The following is a 16,380-nucleotide window of genomic DNA, read 5'->3' on the forward strand; positions in this document are numbered from 1 at the left end:
AAAGCTGGCAGAGATGGGGTGCAGGGAGCCCCATGGCGGCCCCTGCACTGCCCATGCATTTGGCATGGGCAGTGCAGTGGCCCCCATGGCCAGCCATTTCGTGCTTTTCACTGTCTGCTTTGCAGACAGGAAAAGAGTGATGGGTGCTGGTGCACCATATGTACTGCAACATTGCTGCCGGCATCAATGTTGTGGGCTGTTTCCCCCTGGGCCAGCGGGCAGAAATTCTGTTTATGCCTGCTGTTTTCCACCCGGCACACTCAAAGGGGCTCTGTCCAGTAAAAAACAAATACTTGATCACAAAAGGGAATACGTTCAAGGAAGACCTTGTCTTGCAAAGAGCAGTATCTCCTACTAGGCTCATGCTATGTGGAATCAGTCAGCTGATTTGGAGGGAATGATTTGTGACTTGCCTTATAGCATTTCGTGATTAGCACAACACTTGACCGTCAACTACTAGCCAGCAAGATCCAGTTCTGAAGCTCATTAGGTTCAAAGCGCTTTCCCACACATCAACAAGTACAGTTCTTTCTGAGTTATTGCCCAGTATTTGTGTCATGTGTGTGGTGTCAAAGTACACTATGATAATGATGTGCTTGTTCCTTTACAGGAACTGGTCCCTGAAGAGAATCTGGGTTTCAGAATACCCAAGCACACCCATTACAACTGTACTGCTAACTAGTGTCAAGAGCAATTTAAAGTTGTGGAATCACCACCTTCTGTACAGTCAACCCCCCCAAGAAGATATTTTCTGCACCACAGCTCAAATTCCAAATTCCACCACACAAAGTTTGAGTAAACAGCAGAACACATAGCTTTCATGTATTTATTTATTATAAGCAAGACGGAGGTTCTTTGTATCTGAGCAGATGGCACTGCTGGTGTACAAACACAGATGGCTTGCTTCAGAGGCCCACGTTACATGAACTGTACTCTACGGATAGACCCAATGATGCCGGAGTGGTTGCCCCATTCATTGCAGTTGTTGTGGTCCCCTCTCTCTAGGATGAAGTGTGCCCCCCGGTAGTTGGGCTCTTGATAGGCCACCCAGCTAACAAGAAGAACAGAAAAAGAAAAACAACATTATTTAAAGAACTAATAGATCATTCATTTAACAAAACTTAGCAGTCAGTGCGCTTTTTTTCTACAAAGGTGGGTTGTGTGTGTTTTTTTAAATTATTGTATGTTTTGCTTCCCACAGAGTATAGCTTGAGCTTCCTTTGCGGGTGCTGCAGTATGGGCTGCGCCCACTGTGTAGGAAACAGAGTAACTATCGTTCCCCCTACAAAATGGGGAGCCTTCTCCTGTACCATTTGGTGTAAGATAAGACCATCCCACTGCTATCACTGTAGTAAGGGTAGCTCCTCCCACCGTGATGACAGTGGGGTTAGGTCACTTGAGCGTCTTCCCTTCTTGTGTTGCAAATGTATTCACTGCTACAAGTCAGTGGCAGGATAAAAACAGTGTAGAACCAATGTACCGAGGCTCTGGTGAACTGTGGGAATCTAGGAAGCCCTAGGGTGAAAAACACAAGGTAGAAGAGAGACAGGCTCACCTCATGCGGCTGATAGGATCCACAGTGAGTGACTGATATAGGGGGTTATTACAACTTTGGAGGAGGTGTTAATCTGTCCCAAAAGTGACGGTAAAGTGACGGATAAACCACCAGCCGTATTACGAGTCCATTATATCCTATGGAACTCGTAATACAGCTGGTGGTATATCCGTCACATTTGGGACGGATTAACACCTCCTCCAAAGTTGTAATAACCCCCATAGTGTCCGATATTAGAGGTGTTTCGGCTAGCAGCATTACTAATGCAGAGAGTGGATTTGGTGCTGCTAAGAGGTGCCCGATTTTATACAACTCTGCTGTGAACTCAAACAGAGCAGTGCTAGCTCCTCCTGACCAGGACTTCTGAGCATCTGAGGTTCCAGGGTGAAGGGCCACGCTAGAGTAGGGAAACAGTGAACGGGGCGGGCAAGTAGTCCAACATGCCGATGCCAACACACAGCTGCTCGGACCAGGTCTTTGAGTCTTCCTCACTGTTGGAACAGCCAGCAGCAGATATTCACCATCACAGGCTTCTGCTGAGCTGTATGTTTCTGCATTGCTTTAAAATTGGAATTCATTTACCTTTTTATGTGAGATCCGGATACCGTGTAAGCCTGAGGAAGATTCCGTTGGTCAGGATTTTGACATATTACACACTTTTGTGGCTCTGAAACAGAATACCTTTGATTGTTGAACCCCTCTTAAACTCTAACGTGGGCTATACAGACTCAATGAGTGGCACCACTCAGGACGAAATTATTCGCCGGCAACATGTGCAAAATACAGTATGGTTGGTACTCAACATGGGAAAATATGGTAACACTACATCAGGCTTAAACTCCCTACATTCATTCCCAGTATTTAGGAATAGCATTTTCAAGCTGGCATGCAAGTGTTCCAAGAGAAATCTCTGGCATATCTTCACGAGAAAAAAACACTGGAAACAAGCTGCCATGTATTCTCAGATCAAGCAGTCTCCACCTCCTTATGATCTCAAGAACTTTGCCCTGGCCAATAGAGGATCGCATATTTGGGGTACTCAGCCCTAGAATCCTGGACTCTTCTAATTGAAAAATTAATTTCAGTCCTGCTTCGGAGGTAGGATTTCATTGTGTTGCTGTATTGGTCTAGTTCTGAGGTTTACGTTTATGGCATTTTTACAGGACTTATGGCACCTAGTGGCGTTTGCAGTGTGCACCCTAAAATTAACGAATACGATAAAGTAAAAAAATAAAACAATAAACGCATAATAAATGCTCAAATTAAGTCTCTTCATCTTGTTCTGTACCCTGCCATTTAGAGGCAGAACTTTAAACTGTTTCTCAAAGCTGCTGATAATTGTTAGAAGACTGCTAAAGCACCTGAAAGGAGAGACAGGTGATATCAAATCCAAGCAAAATAGATTTTGTTTAGCATTTGCCTCAATTTCAAGTGCCAAGGTTCAGAGCACGTGGAGAGGGATGAGGTATTCCATAATGTCTGTGCGGAATCACAAGTCAATGGTCTTCACAGAGACCAATCAGTGGTGGTCTCCACGGTGAACAATCAGATGTGGTCTTCACAGTGACAAGTCATCTGGATCTGGACCTAGCAGGGACTATTCAGTCCAAGGAAAACCTCTAGCAGGGATGTATCTAACAATCTGAGGGACAGCAAACTAGGACCGTGGGGCCTTCTCTTCCTGTACCTCTAGCTCAGGGAGTCTATGCCACATTGTTCTGGGTTTAAGCTAGGCATGTTTTGCCACAAGCAGTTTTTAGGCAGTGAAATTCTGAAATAATCCCTCTCCAAGAAATGTCACTCTCACAGAGTAAAAAGGTTTTCTGGGTTGGAAGGTCTGTGGTATGATTGAGTATGATCTGTCTCAAACATATACTTGCCTGTGTTATGCTACAGTGCTCTAGAAGTTCTCAATCTCTGCATAAATATCTATAGCCAACACAGAGCTTGGAAAATATGTGAACAAGCCCTAGTGGCTTCAAACTTGTGTGTTTTTAAATAGTTTAATTGAATTCATTACATAAAAGGACCAGTGCGGAACTGAAGTGAGTACATTTGCAGAAAGGTGAAAGTGGTGAAAGTGCTTCTTTGGGTGAGCAGGTGCTCCCCAATGCCTCCTTCATGTTTCAGGTCAGTCGTGGTGTGCTTTATGTCTCCCAAATACCCCTGCTTCTAGCCTCAGTGTTGCATCTGCTGTATTTCAAACATGAAGCACTCTTTTACAGAGTAACAAGATGTGAAGCGGTTTCTTGCTTCTTCCCCAGATCTCCCACACTTGCAACAAAAATGCAGTAGTTCTCACAAGGCGCCACTAACAACAAAACTAGGAAGTCTTACGTTCCTCCGAGGACCCGGGCTGAAGATATGTTGTTGACACGGAAGCGAGACATCATATTAGGAACATCCTCCTGGATCTCACACCTCCGCCCTGAGTACCCAGGCCACTCGAACAGGTGAATCCTCGGCACTGACTGGTCCTAGACATGAAGAAAGGAAGGAAGGTGATGAGATGTCCATGAGGCTCAGTGTACACAAATGGTGGTGTGAAGGGGCGGATATCCAGTGTGCACAAGTACAGGGGTGTGAAGGGCGCAGATACTGTGTTTGTACATAGGTGCATGAAGGGAATTGGTCTCCAGTGTGCACAAGAATAGGAGTAGATGGAGAACATATATTGATTGTGTACATCAGAGGGATATCAGAGACAAGATATCTTGATTTTGCAATTGGAGACCATATAATCTATACAGATCTACAACACACATGCTTAAAGGCAGCAGGTGAACAGATCTTTGTCCGCTTGGAAAGTTATGTGAATATATTGAGCACATGGATAGCAGCAGGGAGGTGGGGTTTTCTTGTGCACAAAAATGTGTGTGGGAGAGGAAAAGTGTGGTTTCCTTGGCATACGTCAGTAGAGTCAGATGACCACTTAGTTCTGGAAGCTGAGGAGTTGCCTTGCGTGTGGAATGAAATGATTTGAATGCGGAGAGGGTTAAGCAGCGAAAGAACTGAAGTTTGCTGAAGGATGAGGCTTGTATTGTACTCTGCGTGAATAAACGATTTTGAATTCCAACTTGTGCATGGAGACACATCTTTACAAAAACCTCTCATTGGGCCTGGGGATATGCGTTTACGGTGAGCAGATCTTTACGTCACAATGGGTATAACCGGATCAGTGCAATGGAAAGGATAAGAAGGCACACGGATGTTATTCAGCACATAGGTAGTCCGATCACGACATTTGACAACAGGCCTTTTGTCTTTAAAAGTTAAAGGAGTTGAGAGAATCATTTCAGTCTATTTTGGGTGTCTCCCTATTCCCAGTTGCTCCCTGCACTAACCACTTGTCACAATCTATTCTAGACTTTGCTCATACGTTTTTCTGCGGTCTCTATTACAAACCTATGCTTGTCAGGATCTCTCACTCTGCCCATTGCACACACTCTTTCTGTTACTACCACTTACTCACCTCCTCACGCGCATCATGCTGTGCACATTTACTTGAGGCCACATTCTATGAATCGAATAACCTGATAGATTCGAACAACTTTCGGCCAGTAGAACCCGAGCCCAGAGAGTTTAACGTGCCAGAGGAGCCATGCACCCCACACCACAAGCACCATTTCCAGTCCCTACCTCCCCCACCCACTTCCACCTGTGTCCCTTGAATCCAACTCACTTGCTTGAGGCTCCTCACTGAGGCAATCTGGTCGGATGAGGAGCACCAGCGGTCCGCGCTGGGATAGTCACCCGACTCATACATGTCCCAGAGGTGCTGGCGCCCTCGATAGTTCTGTTCTTCATATCCAACCCACCTGCACAGAGATCAAAGGCCTGGATTCAGAGATCAGGAATGGTTTGGCGGTCCAAGCATATACGCCCTAGGTCAGACAAATGGGAAGATACAGACCACACTCCCTGCACACTAGGTTCTAGGACTACATAGATATTTAGAGTTTTCTACAGCCTGTGACTCTAGGCACATTGCACTCTGGCAGAGGCAGTCAGGTGGCATGCTCTAGTGTGACGTGTGATAACTCATCTAAAAGACCCTTCGGGACTTTCCTGACAGCACTCCAGACAATCCTCGGTCTATGGCCCGTAGGCTGAGCAAGAGCAGTCCGAATGATTGTGGGCCCGCCTCTGTGGACATCATCTCTCTGACACAGCATGTTTATTTGCAAAGTGCATCTTCACCAAGGGGCTTCTTGGAGCCATACACCAGATATTCGTATTGTTACCCCAATCAATATCGACCTCTGCAGGATCAAAGCCTAAGTGGATTCACCAGAATTCGAACCTGAGGCCACGAAAGTGAAACGTAGCTCTCCGCAGGAAATGCATTAGTTACCTGAGCCATCAGAATCACCTTCTATCCTGAGTATGCCTGCTGGATGCCCAGCTGCTTCATTTACTCTATTGGGTCACCTTGACCCCTAGCTTTCTCTTCTAAGAAGTGTCATGTTTCAGAGGCCAGTATAGAAGGCCTTGCCATTTAATGGAGAGGTTAGAGGTTTCTGGGATGCCATTTATCAATCTAAACTGTATGAAGGAAAAACAAACTGAGCCGCCAGTTAGTGGTAACCCTCTTCCTGTTAGTCTGCCTCTTTGGTGTCCCACCTCCTCTTCATTCTACCATCCCATGAACTACATTCTGGAGAGCTTCATAGAAGTCTATGCAGAATACAGTAGAGTTGAGAAGTTTGCTTGGGCACAGCTTTTATGTTGTGCCAACCAATGCCTTGGGTAAAAGAGAGACATAGTCAGATACTCACGCTCCACTTTCTACATGGACTGAGTTACACCGCTCTGGGAAGTTCTTCTCTTGCAGATGTGGGCAATCACCAGTCAGATCCAATCTCCGGCCGGAGAAGTTCCGCTGGTCATACAGGGTTACCTGTGGCAAAGCAAGATAGCAGACATGTTGGTAGTTAGTACAACATCAGAAAAGTGGCATTGAAATGATGGTACTGGAGATGGAGAGTTTATCCTTTCACTGGCTCAGACGAGAACTTAAACTACATGATTGGTCTTGCCTATCTCCATTCTTACTAGCAAAAGTTAACATAGGAAAATTGTCAATCTAACTTATGTTGTCAAAATGCTATTTAACAGAGCTTCATTACCCTAGATCTCATTTATATCAGCGACAAAACCTACGGAATGTGTCCGAGAATAGAAAATTCAAAGAAAAGGAAAAAAAATGAAAATGTGCAGGTGCCTAAAATAGAGAGAGGATGATCTTTGTCCACCTTTTTAAATGTTGCAATTTATTCGCTGTATCTAGATGCTGTGACCCAAGGAAAGTGTCAAAAAGCGATTGATTGCATACGAAATGTCCACCGCCCAGAGGAAATGGCATTTGAGGTTTAACATATTGGGGATTGTGTCAATGAGAGCAAGAGGTGGCAAATAATTCAGTGTCTTTGTATAAGGTCCTCCCTGTTTCACTTACTCTCCAGCAGGATTTCATAAAATGGGCAAGTAGGGCTTAGATGTCAGCACTGAGTGCTGGAAATATTATGACTGAACACCTGCTAATCTCTACAAGTGGCCATCACACAATGTTTTTCTGCAAAAATGCATTTCTGTTTTATCACCAGTTGCCATCAAATATTGATGTAAAGGCTATGAAAATTCAAGAATCTAAACACACACAGTATATACAAATGCCTATGAAATGTCTTGCAACCATGGCATTGTGCTTCACTAGATGCATTATAGTCATCTAACTATAGGGATAATTTATAGATTGCAGCCTCATTAGGAATCAGGCCTGGATCAGTAATTTTTAGAATATTAATGGACAGATATTTGAAGCTTGTGTATTAAACATGAAATGTTAAATTCAACTTTTTTCTTACTTTTTTAAGTTTTTAATCAATAGCGCATGTTTTGAAGTAACCAAAAGGGTAAGATGCAGATGTGATACAAAATGCAGAAGATAAATAATGACACGCAAGCTATGCTGGCCAAATTCTGTAAGTGTAACCAGTGAAAAGAGATGGTAGAGATAGCACATATATTTTGGAAAAGCCAAAGCTGGCAGTCAAATACATATGTTGTGACAGTTGCAATAAACTCAGATCTGTCTGCAAAACGCTAGATAGATATTGGACAGCAGTGTTGGTGGGTAAGAGGTTTTTCTGCATTGGAAAAAAGCCAACTGTCCTACAGCAACAAACAGAAGCTTTATTGAGAATGGGGTCACAATATATATGGGGCAAAGTATCCCCTAGCGTAAATTTTAAGGCCATTGCAAGTCTGCAGGGAATTCTTTTATATGGTAATAGAATACCAAGATGACTTGCAATGTTTTTTTTAGTGGATGGCAGAGGATATTTCATCCCTTATCATACACTGGTCACGCCTTGGCCCTTTCCACAAATCACTTTCATCCTTGTTGTTTTTTTTTTAAATTTAGTATGAAAGAGATAGTATGTTGCAGATGTGAAGAATAAAAGTGAAAACTGGAGTGCAAAAGTAAAATGACCAAAAAGCAGTGATTAATATGTTGCAAAAAGATATCACATCAGTTTATTTAAATCAGATTTAAAAAAATGCTGTTGCTCAGAATATGTGTAAACATGAAAATTAGTTCTATCTCTCCTTTAATTATCCATACATAAAAAAATCTACATGTTGGCATAAATATTTCCTTTCTGTTGATCACTGTCCATTTGGGAAAAAACTGATTTTAAAAAAGGAAACCGCAATCTCCTTTTCTTTGTGTGTTCTGCAGCTACAGTGGTGCTCTGAGGCCTGGCTGCTGGCCCCTGGCAGCAGGCATTCTCAAGTCACGATTCAACTATTATAGAGAATGTACGGTGCATAAATGCATTTGCAAAGACAAATAGTTTAGTGCGCCTGAGGCTCAGATCTGCATGATTTTCATGTTTTATGTGGTTCAGCTGTTGAGCAGGTTTTCTGTTAAATCAAATAATAATTATGAAGAGAATACAAGAAGGTGAACATACCCTCCCATTGGACCAGAAGAACACTCGCTGCAGGACCGACCCCAGTTTGCTGAAAGAAAAGCAACAGGAAAACTTTAGCATAAAGTCCCTTGAGTTCACAGACTAAGAAATAGAGCGTCCTTCAGGCAAATCAGGAGTTTTCCTGACCAGCAATTACTTCTAAAAGGGGTGAACTTCCTGCTGTAAAGTAGTCACATTTCATGCACACAATGATCTGCCCCAGTGTAGGTAACCTGCATACTGGAACAAGGAACTAACCTGTAAATGCGACTCTGCAGTGAAGTCGCTTCAGCTTCAACAACAGCATTGGTTTATCTTTCCAAACAAAAAATTGGGCTGGAGGGTGAGAGGTCCGAGAAAGGGAATGATTGTTGTGAATCTGATGTCTTGTCTTAACAATAAACTCTGCAAATACCTAGAGTCCCTGCAAAGCTTTGAGTGCTAACGGGCCATTTTGTGCCAGACATAGAAGTTCGCAGAAATCCTCTGCAGATTACACAGATTAAAGGTATGTGCTCCAAATGAAAGACTCATCTCAGCATATGACCTCAGCCCCACCCTAAGGAGAGCAATCCCTTGAGTGCTCATGCGAAAGCACCACTCAAGGCGAGCCATGAGATATCATATCCAGATTACTGGCAAACTCCTATAAGGTATTTACTAACAGCAGAAATGGCATGTTGTGCTTTTCCTCAACACAAATAGCGCTTTGCACTGCTTTGAGCCACTTTGCGTCAAGGGGGAGTTACTTATGTGTTAGTAGACATTCAGCACAAACACCCATAGTTTTTTATGCAAAGCCTGATCTACTAAGCAAGCCAGACCGGGCTTTCCATCAAAAAGAACACCTCCTTAAAACAGGTACGAACAGAAGAAATGTATTTATTTCTCCAAACATTCCACTTACTGCATCTATACTACACTTTCCAATACCAAAAGAAAGAGAACACATATTGACAACTGATCATTGATCTAGCCTCTCAGAAAGTAGTGGGGGTGCCTATTTTTAGAAAAGGACCATCACCCACCAGTAACACTGGTGGCCTGCTTCATCCTCAGGTCCTCACCCACGATACCCTGTGCACAGTGGCGGCCGAGACAGAGGGGGTGAAAAAAAAAAAAGAATAAATAAACTTACCTTTACCACAATGCCACCATCTCCTGTGACCTTGCTCATCACTCCTCTTCTCAATGTGGTGTCCCAACATTCACTGGGACACCAGAACAGGCTCCCAGCAATCCTGGTGCTGCTTTCATGCTAGAGCTAGCATGAAAGCAGCGTCAGGACTGGTCTGAGCAGCTTGGACTGCCCAACCCTGTTCAACCACACGGCCTGCCAAACACACATGCACACATAAGTGCACTCTCGCCTCCTTCCCCACCACCCGCGGCCCAGCCCGCGCCTCCCTTCACATGCTGCTGGCTGTGCCAGCAACAGAAAAATAAAACGATAGTGAACTATCATTTTATTTTTCTGCTGCTGGCTCAGCCAGGTGGCAATGCTCCTTCGCCATTGAGAAGGAGCCACCCCTGTCTGTGCATCTGGGTGAGCTCTACAAAGTTTAGCATTGAAGCTCTTTTTTCACGAGTGGAGTATATATAGTTAAAATTGCCTGCAGGCATCCTCGGTCTTGAGAAATTGCAGTCACACATCAAAAGATCCACATATTTCAGCCATGGAAAGTTGCCAATTAGACGGAATGGCTTTCTTCAGGACCAGTGTAATTTTAGATCTTTAATTATAATGCATCTGAGACTGAATACCATGCGCACAGCCAACCCATTTATCAATGAGCATTAATCAGGCTATAGGTTATGCAGTCCTTACAAGCCAATAATAAGGAACTTCCTCGTTATTACATGGTAATATTGTGACTCTAACGATTTATAAAGTCTTAGAGGTGGGCAGTGATACGTGTTTGCAAGCTCTGTATTAGATCCGGATAAAAATCAAGATGGTCTTTGTCTTCCATCATCTTTAATGCAGGCAAATATGTAAACAGAAGCCAGTCTTCAATTCCTACTGTACTCACAACCGTTTGCCATTTAGCAGTGCACTCTTTTTGTAAATATGCAAACGGGTCCTTTGCAAAGCGCCTCGTCCATTTCAGCCACAGTAGACAGTGTCTACCAAGCGCCACCTTGCTTCTGCTTAGTGCTCGCTAACAAATGGCCAAGAAACTCCTAGAACTGTCTCCTATACAAGGCCTGTACATTTCACACCGATGGACAGAGAGAGCAGAAGCCACTAATGACTACTCTTCTGCTCATTGGCTGGTATGTCACTTATTAAAGTTGCTGTGCTTCTCGGTGATATTCGCCAATGACCTGGTTACTGGCCAGTAATCTTCATTATCTGTGCCTTGGTTTTCCTCCCCACAGTCCTGGGTTCCCAACTACCCACTTAAGCTGTGTGAGGAGGGGCACATCTTTCGTTGGATAGTGAGGGAAGGTTGTTCCCTAGTATTTTGGCTTGTGAGGGGAGCCTAGTTTAGGGATCAAAGAGGAACTCTATCTATTTTTAGAGGTTTTTCTCTATTCTTGGAGAGAGGATTTTTTTCTTTCTGTATGACAAGACAAAGCCTCATGTTAGCAGGACTGGGACGATGAAGACGGACGACTTGGTAACGTACTTCAAGCAAAATCTAAATGAGGAGAGGATGTGGCGTTACTTCCAGAGCTGTCGACTTTGGAACTGGAAACCTGAACATCTCGGCATCGGCTCCATATGCTGTGATTCTGCTAGGGTGACCAGACATTCCGGATTTCACCGGACACTCCTGGTTTTTAGAGGACTTTCCCGGTGTCCCAACGGTTCTATTCATTTTAAATAAATGTCCCGGTTTCTGGGACAAAAGTCAGATTATGAAATAAGTGTCCCAGTTTTTGGGACAAAGGTCAGATCATCTAGGAAAACATAAGTTAAAGAGGCCTACAAAGTATGAAATAATTAAAGCATTTTATCTGTTACTGTCAGACAACACAGTTCCCTGTCTGCTCCCAGCAGAGAGACGGCATGTGGAGCAGAGAGAGGTGGTTGGGGGCGGGTTGGGGGTGCAGGGTGGGAGGCCAAGCCATAGCTAATTTTATATATGTAGTCATGTAAATGTGTGTGTGTATATATGTATGTATGTATATATATATATATATATATATATATATATATATAAACGCATATATATATAAATACATATAAACACACACACAGAGAGACACGTATGGGCACACATTCACAAAGCTATGCAAAAAACGGGACAGGCCAGATATAAGAATTAGAGTAATATATTTTGTCCTTCTTTTATGTCGAACCTGTCCTAGTTTTTGCTCCTCAAAATCTGGTCACCCTAGATTCTGGGCAAATCAGTTAATCTGTCGGTGCCTTAAAAAAGAGTTTGTGATCTTGTATAATGCAACTGTGCTCGTGTGAAGCGATCCATTACCTTCGGGTCAAGATCGCTCTATAAAAAACTGAGACAAATAACATATCTGTGGTCTAGGAACAGCTGACGTGAGCACGTCTTACGGTAACAGCAACGAGTGCGTCGCCACGCGTTAACAAGTGCTAGTGAACATTGACGTGTTGCATTCGTTCTCCCGTTAGTTCCCACCGTTCGCTACACATCAGGTTTCATACAGGGCGAACAGTGTAATAAATATGGGTGTGAGAAAACAGGGCTGATTGCAGAGGCCCCCTAACTTTTTGCCCCCATTTTCCACTTTTTGCTGGTGTTTTCCTGACTCTGATGGTGCCCTGGGTACTGCTAACCAGTCCCAGGGCCTGTGCTCTGTGTAAAATCAATATGCAAATTAGGCTAATTATAATTGGCTAAGTTAACCTACCTATAAGTCCCTAGTATATGGTAGGGCATGTAGGTTTAGGGACCACAGCATAGGTAGTGCACCCATAGGTGCACTGCTGAGGTGCCCAGTGTCATGTTAAAGGCAGGCCTGCCTTGCTGGCTGCTTTTAAATTAAAGTTATATGCAAATTCGACTTTGGAATTAAAAGTAGTTCCAAAGTCTTAAACTACCTTATTTTTACATATAAGTCACCCCTAAGGTGTGCCCTATGTGCCCCTAGGGCTGGGTGCCATGCAACTATAAGCAGGGACTTTATAAAAAATAGTTTTATAAGCCCTGGTGAGGTAAAAACAGCCAAATTCGTTTTTCCCTCATTGTAGTAAATGGCCTTCATAGGCTAGAATGGGGAGACTTTGTTTTAAATTTTAAAGTCTCCTTAAATGATGCATACCAAGAATTTGGTATCAAATTAATTGTTGTAATAAATCCCACAACTTCCAGTTGTTGGATTTAATATAACTTGTTCAGGTAAAGAGTTTTAGACTTTACCTAAAAAGTTGCCAATTTCAGCCCTGCATTGTTTTTGCTGCTGTGCTCTGATTGGCCAGCCTGTAGCAGCTTAGCCAAGCTGCCTTGATGAGGTGTGAAGTGGCCTGGCTTCACACAAATGAATGTGCCTGTGGGAGAGAATCTCCCCTCAGCAGATGGTGAGGCAGGAAGGGGGAGGGCTGCCAAACTGGTCTTCAAAGGCAGAGAAGGACATTTGGAGCAACCAGCAACACCCCCACATCCTGCAACCCCAGACAACTAGGTGCCCCCTTGATTAGATTAGGAGAGGGCAGGAGAGGGGTGTGTTTATGATTTTTAGCCACACCAGTGGGTGGGCTCAGCCAGATGTAACCTCCAAAAATCAGATTCAGCCATGTTGGATTTTTAGAGAATGTTGCCCTCTGGGATGGATTTGTGCCACACTTCCCAGGAAGTGGTCATCGCAGGGGGAAGGACCCTGCCCCTGATTGGAGAACCAGGACCCCCCTGCTTTTCACCCAGGAGCAAGGATAAAACTGGCAGACCTGCACCCACACCTCAGATCCCCATCAGATTCCAACAAGGAAGAACTAAAGGAGAAGGGCTGCCCTGCTGGACCCCTGGCCTGCACCTGGAACCTGCACTCAGAAGGACTGCACCAGCTGCACACTTGGGCTTCACCACAAGAAGGACTTTGCCTGGCTTCAACTGGTTCAAGGAGGGACTCCCTGTTTGCTACAGGTGAAAAATTGCTATCCAGAGTCCCCTGCACCAACTCCTGAAGAAAGTGACCAGCTGACCACTGTCCAGTGGCCAAAAAGGAGTTTGCCCCAGGTGCATTCTGGGAGTGGTAGTCCGCACCCCCCAAGGACCATCTCAGAACTTCTGGACCCTTGGGGTGAGCTGTGGACCCCAAAAGAACCTTAAAAGAACATCTGGGTGAAGCCCCAGAAGTTTGGAGAAGATTTGAGAATTTTTGTAAAAAAGCTCCATAGAGGGACCGACCCGCCGCGGAAATTCTAGCCGGCTTGCCTCAACCGCGACCCGGCCTGATTTGGTGGTTCGTCCCGGTAAAGAAAAATCTCCGAAAAAGAGACTAAGTCCGAAGGTAAAAAGTTGACCGGGACCTCCCAGCCATCGTATCCGAGAAGGGCTCCATGGACGTCGGATCAAGATCCAGGTTTACCCCGGTCGAAGGATTTTCACCTCGAAAAAACAACTAAGTCCGAAGGTAAAAATCTCCACCGAGGAATCCAGCATCGCGTATCCGGAGAAGGGCTCCAGGAGGTCGGATAGGACTGGCAGGTTCGTCCCGCTGAAGAAAATCTTCAAAATAAAGACTAAGTCAGAAGGTAACTTTTTAACCGAGGCCTCCCGCGACCTGTAGCCGAGCAGGGCTCCATCGCGGTCGGCCTGAAAGTTTGACTTTGCCCCGGTCGAGGTGCAACCAGATGACCCGATTGGCGCTTTTTGTTTCTAAGCGCTAGAAAAATAATAATTCTTTAAAAATTCATATCTCCGGTTCCCTTTATCCGATTTTATTCGTTTTGGTGTCATTTAAAAGATAAAAATATAAACTATTTTTAAAAATTGGTTTTGGATTTTTAAACTGTTTCCTGTGTTTTATTTAATTACTATTTTGTGATATTTGAATGCTTTACACACTGTCTCCTAAGTTAAGCCTTGACGCTCGTTGCCAAGCTACCAAGGGTTGAGCTGGGGTTAATTTACTGAGACCTAACTGGACCTAAGTGGTGGTTGGTGGCTTGTTGCTAGGTGTAGGTACCTACCTGCCCTTACCAATAACCCATTTTCCAACAATGGGCATGCAGATTAGTGGCGTAACAAAGGCCCCCGCAGGCCATTCTTTAGGGGCCCCCTCAGCACAGTACGTTGTGCATTGGGGAGGCTCCAGACTAGGTCCAGGGGGAGGCTCCCCTCGAAGGTACTTTGCATGGGGAGGTTTCAGTTTCGTTACGCCCAGTGCTTAATTTGTGCTTTGAGGGTCGGGGCTTCTTCTTCTGCCTCAAGCATTTGCTGCGACCAAAAGAGACATATGGCAAAGACGGAGGAAGAGAAAAACGAAAAAGCGTCACAAAGGGAGAAAGCTGCAAAAGTGAGCTGAAAGGGCAGGGAGTGAATTTAAACAGACTGAAGAGGCCCGAGATGGTTTCAGGATTAAGCTGCCTCAATATTCCATGTTCTCACATTTAAATAAAGCAGCCGTGTATTTAAGAGGAGGGCTATGGGCACCGGCACGTTTTAATTTACAAATTAAGCACTGGTTACGCCACTGGAACAGGCGCTTATAGAGCGAGCCTCAGGGCAGGACACTTGTTCTAAATCACCTGCTGATTATTTTCGTTTGTATTGCCTGTACTTAGAAAAACCCAGCAATTCTTACGCCTTAAGGCGCATCCCGGTGTATGTGCTTTAAACTCTACAATTCACCACTACCACAATGTCTACTTTCAAATCTAGCCTGAAAAGTCCCGGTCTAACTTGGACTCATCTTCATGCCATATGAACCGAGGCACGCATGCCATGACACAAACTAAGTACAACTTCTGCCATCTTTACAGTCCACTTCATTTAGGTAATACGTCAGGTTCTCTGAAAACAATGCTCTTCTGTCATAGTCAATAGTAGCATGTGTTTCAGACAACGGCAGTATTCTGTCTTGCCACTAGATGTCAATACTGCACCACTCATATTTCAGATAATTCTGTTTACTCGCTCAAGGTTGTGGATGCTAGAATTCCTGTATAGTGCGACCCCCAGCGGTGTGGCAAGGACTTGCTCACATGGTGGGCATAAAGGCCACGAGCTGTGGATTCTACGCAGGCCAGAGTAAGGAAGTAATAGTTACCGGGACTACGAAGGCAGTAGGTCCCCGCAGATTCCTATAAACAGTTACTGAAGAAACCTGGCGACGTACCCCGACTTCTTTTTTACGGGAAAAAATAATACAATTGTTATTTTAAAGCACTTATAGAAAAGGATTGCGAAATGTATTTTAGCTCTAATAGGTATGGGAGGTTGAGTTTGGGGGTAAGGGATTATTCGTTTCTTCCCCTACTCTGCCTTTCTTGACAACTAACACAATCTATTAACAAAGTTGCGCGTTTGTCCCTTGCGTCAAACCAGGGTGCGTTTAAGAGAAGAAATTCTAAACATGAGCCAAGTGGACTCACCTTCAATTCAGATTACTACAATACAAGATGGTGTGTGACTGTTCGCTGTGTGAGTTGTGGAGGATCACCCATGTGCATGAGAACACTGTGTCTTTGTGCATGTATGATATGAGTTTGAATGGTGTTGGAAGGTTGGTGTGTGTGTGAATGGTCTGAGCATTATTGATGCATGTGAATGAGTGTTAATGATGTGCGTTTGCATTGTACGTATAAAAGGTGTTTGTCTTTGTATACTGTTTGTGTTGGGTTAATGTTATTCAATGCTAAACGTGTGCAGATTGTCTAACGGTGTCAAAGGTGTCATCAACGTCTGCGCAGTGTTT

At 44.2% G+C, this 16,380-nt stretch overlaps 1 protein-coding gene across 1 annotated transcript in view; it reads right to left on the reverse strand.

The window, feature by feature from the left end:
* Positions 1-796: 796 nt before the first annotated feature.
* LOC138283515 (gamma-crystallin C-like) overlaps positions 797-16,380 on the reverse strand; it is a 51,454-nt gene continuing 35,870 nt past the window's right edge. The window contains exons 3-7 of the mRNA XM_069221453.1: positions 8,536-8,584; positions 6,334-6,455; positions 5,238-5,373; positions 3,893-4,032; positions 797-1,051 (exon numbers count right to left, since the gene is read on the reverse strand). Coding sequence (XP_069077554.1) covers positions 919-1,051; positions 3,893-4,032; positions 5,238-5,373; positions 6,334-6,455; positions 8,536-8,584 — 580 coding nt within the window. The 3' untranslated portion in view covers positions 797-918. The remainder of the gene's footprint in view (positions 1,052-3,892; positions 4,033-5,237; positions 5,374-6,333; positions 6,456-8,535; positions 8,585-16,380) is intronic.

This window comes from Pleurodeles waltl, chromosome 3_1 (genome assembly GCF_031143425.1).
Source record: "Pleurodeles waltl isolate 20211129_DDA chromosome 3_1, aPleWal1.hap1.20221129, whole genome shotgun sequence".
Taxonomy (NCBI): Eukaryota; Metazoa; Chordata; class Amphibia; order Caudata; family Salamandridae; genus Pleurodeles; species Pleurodeles waltl.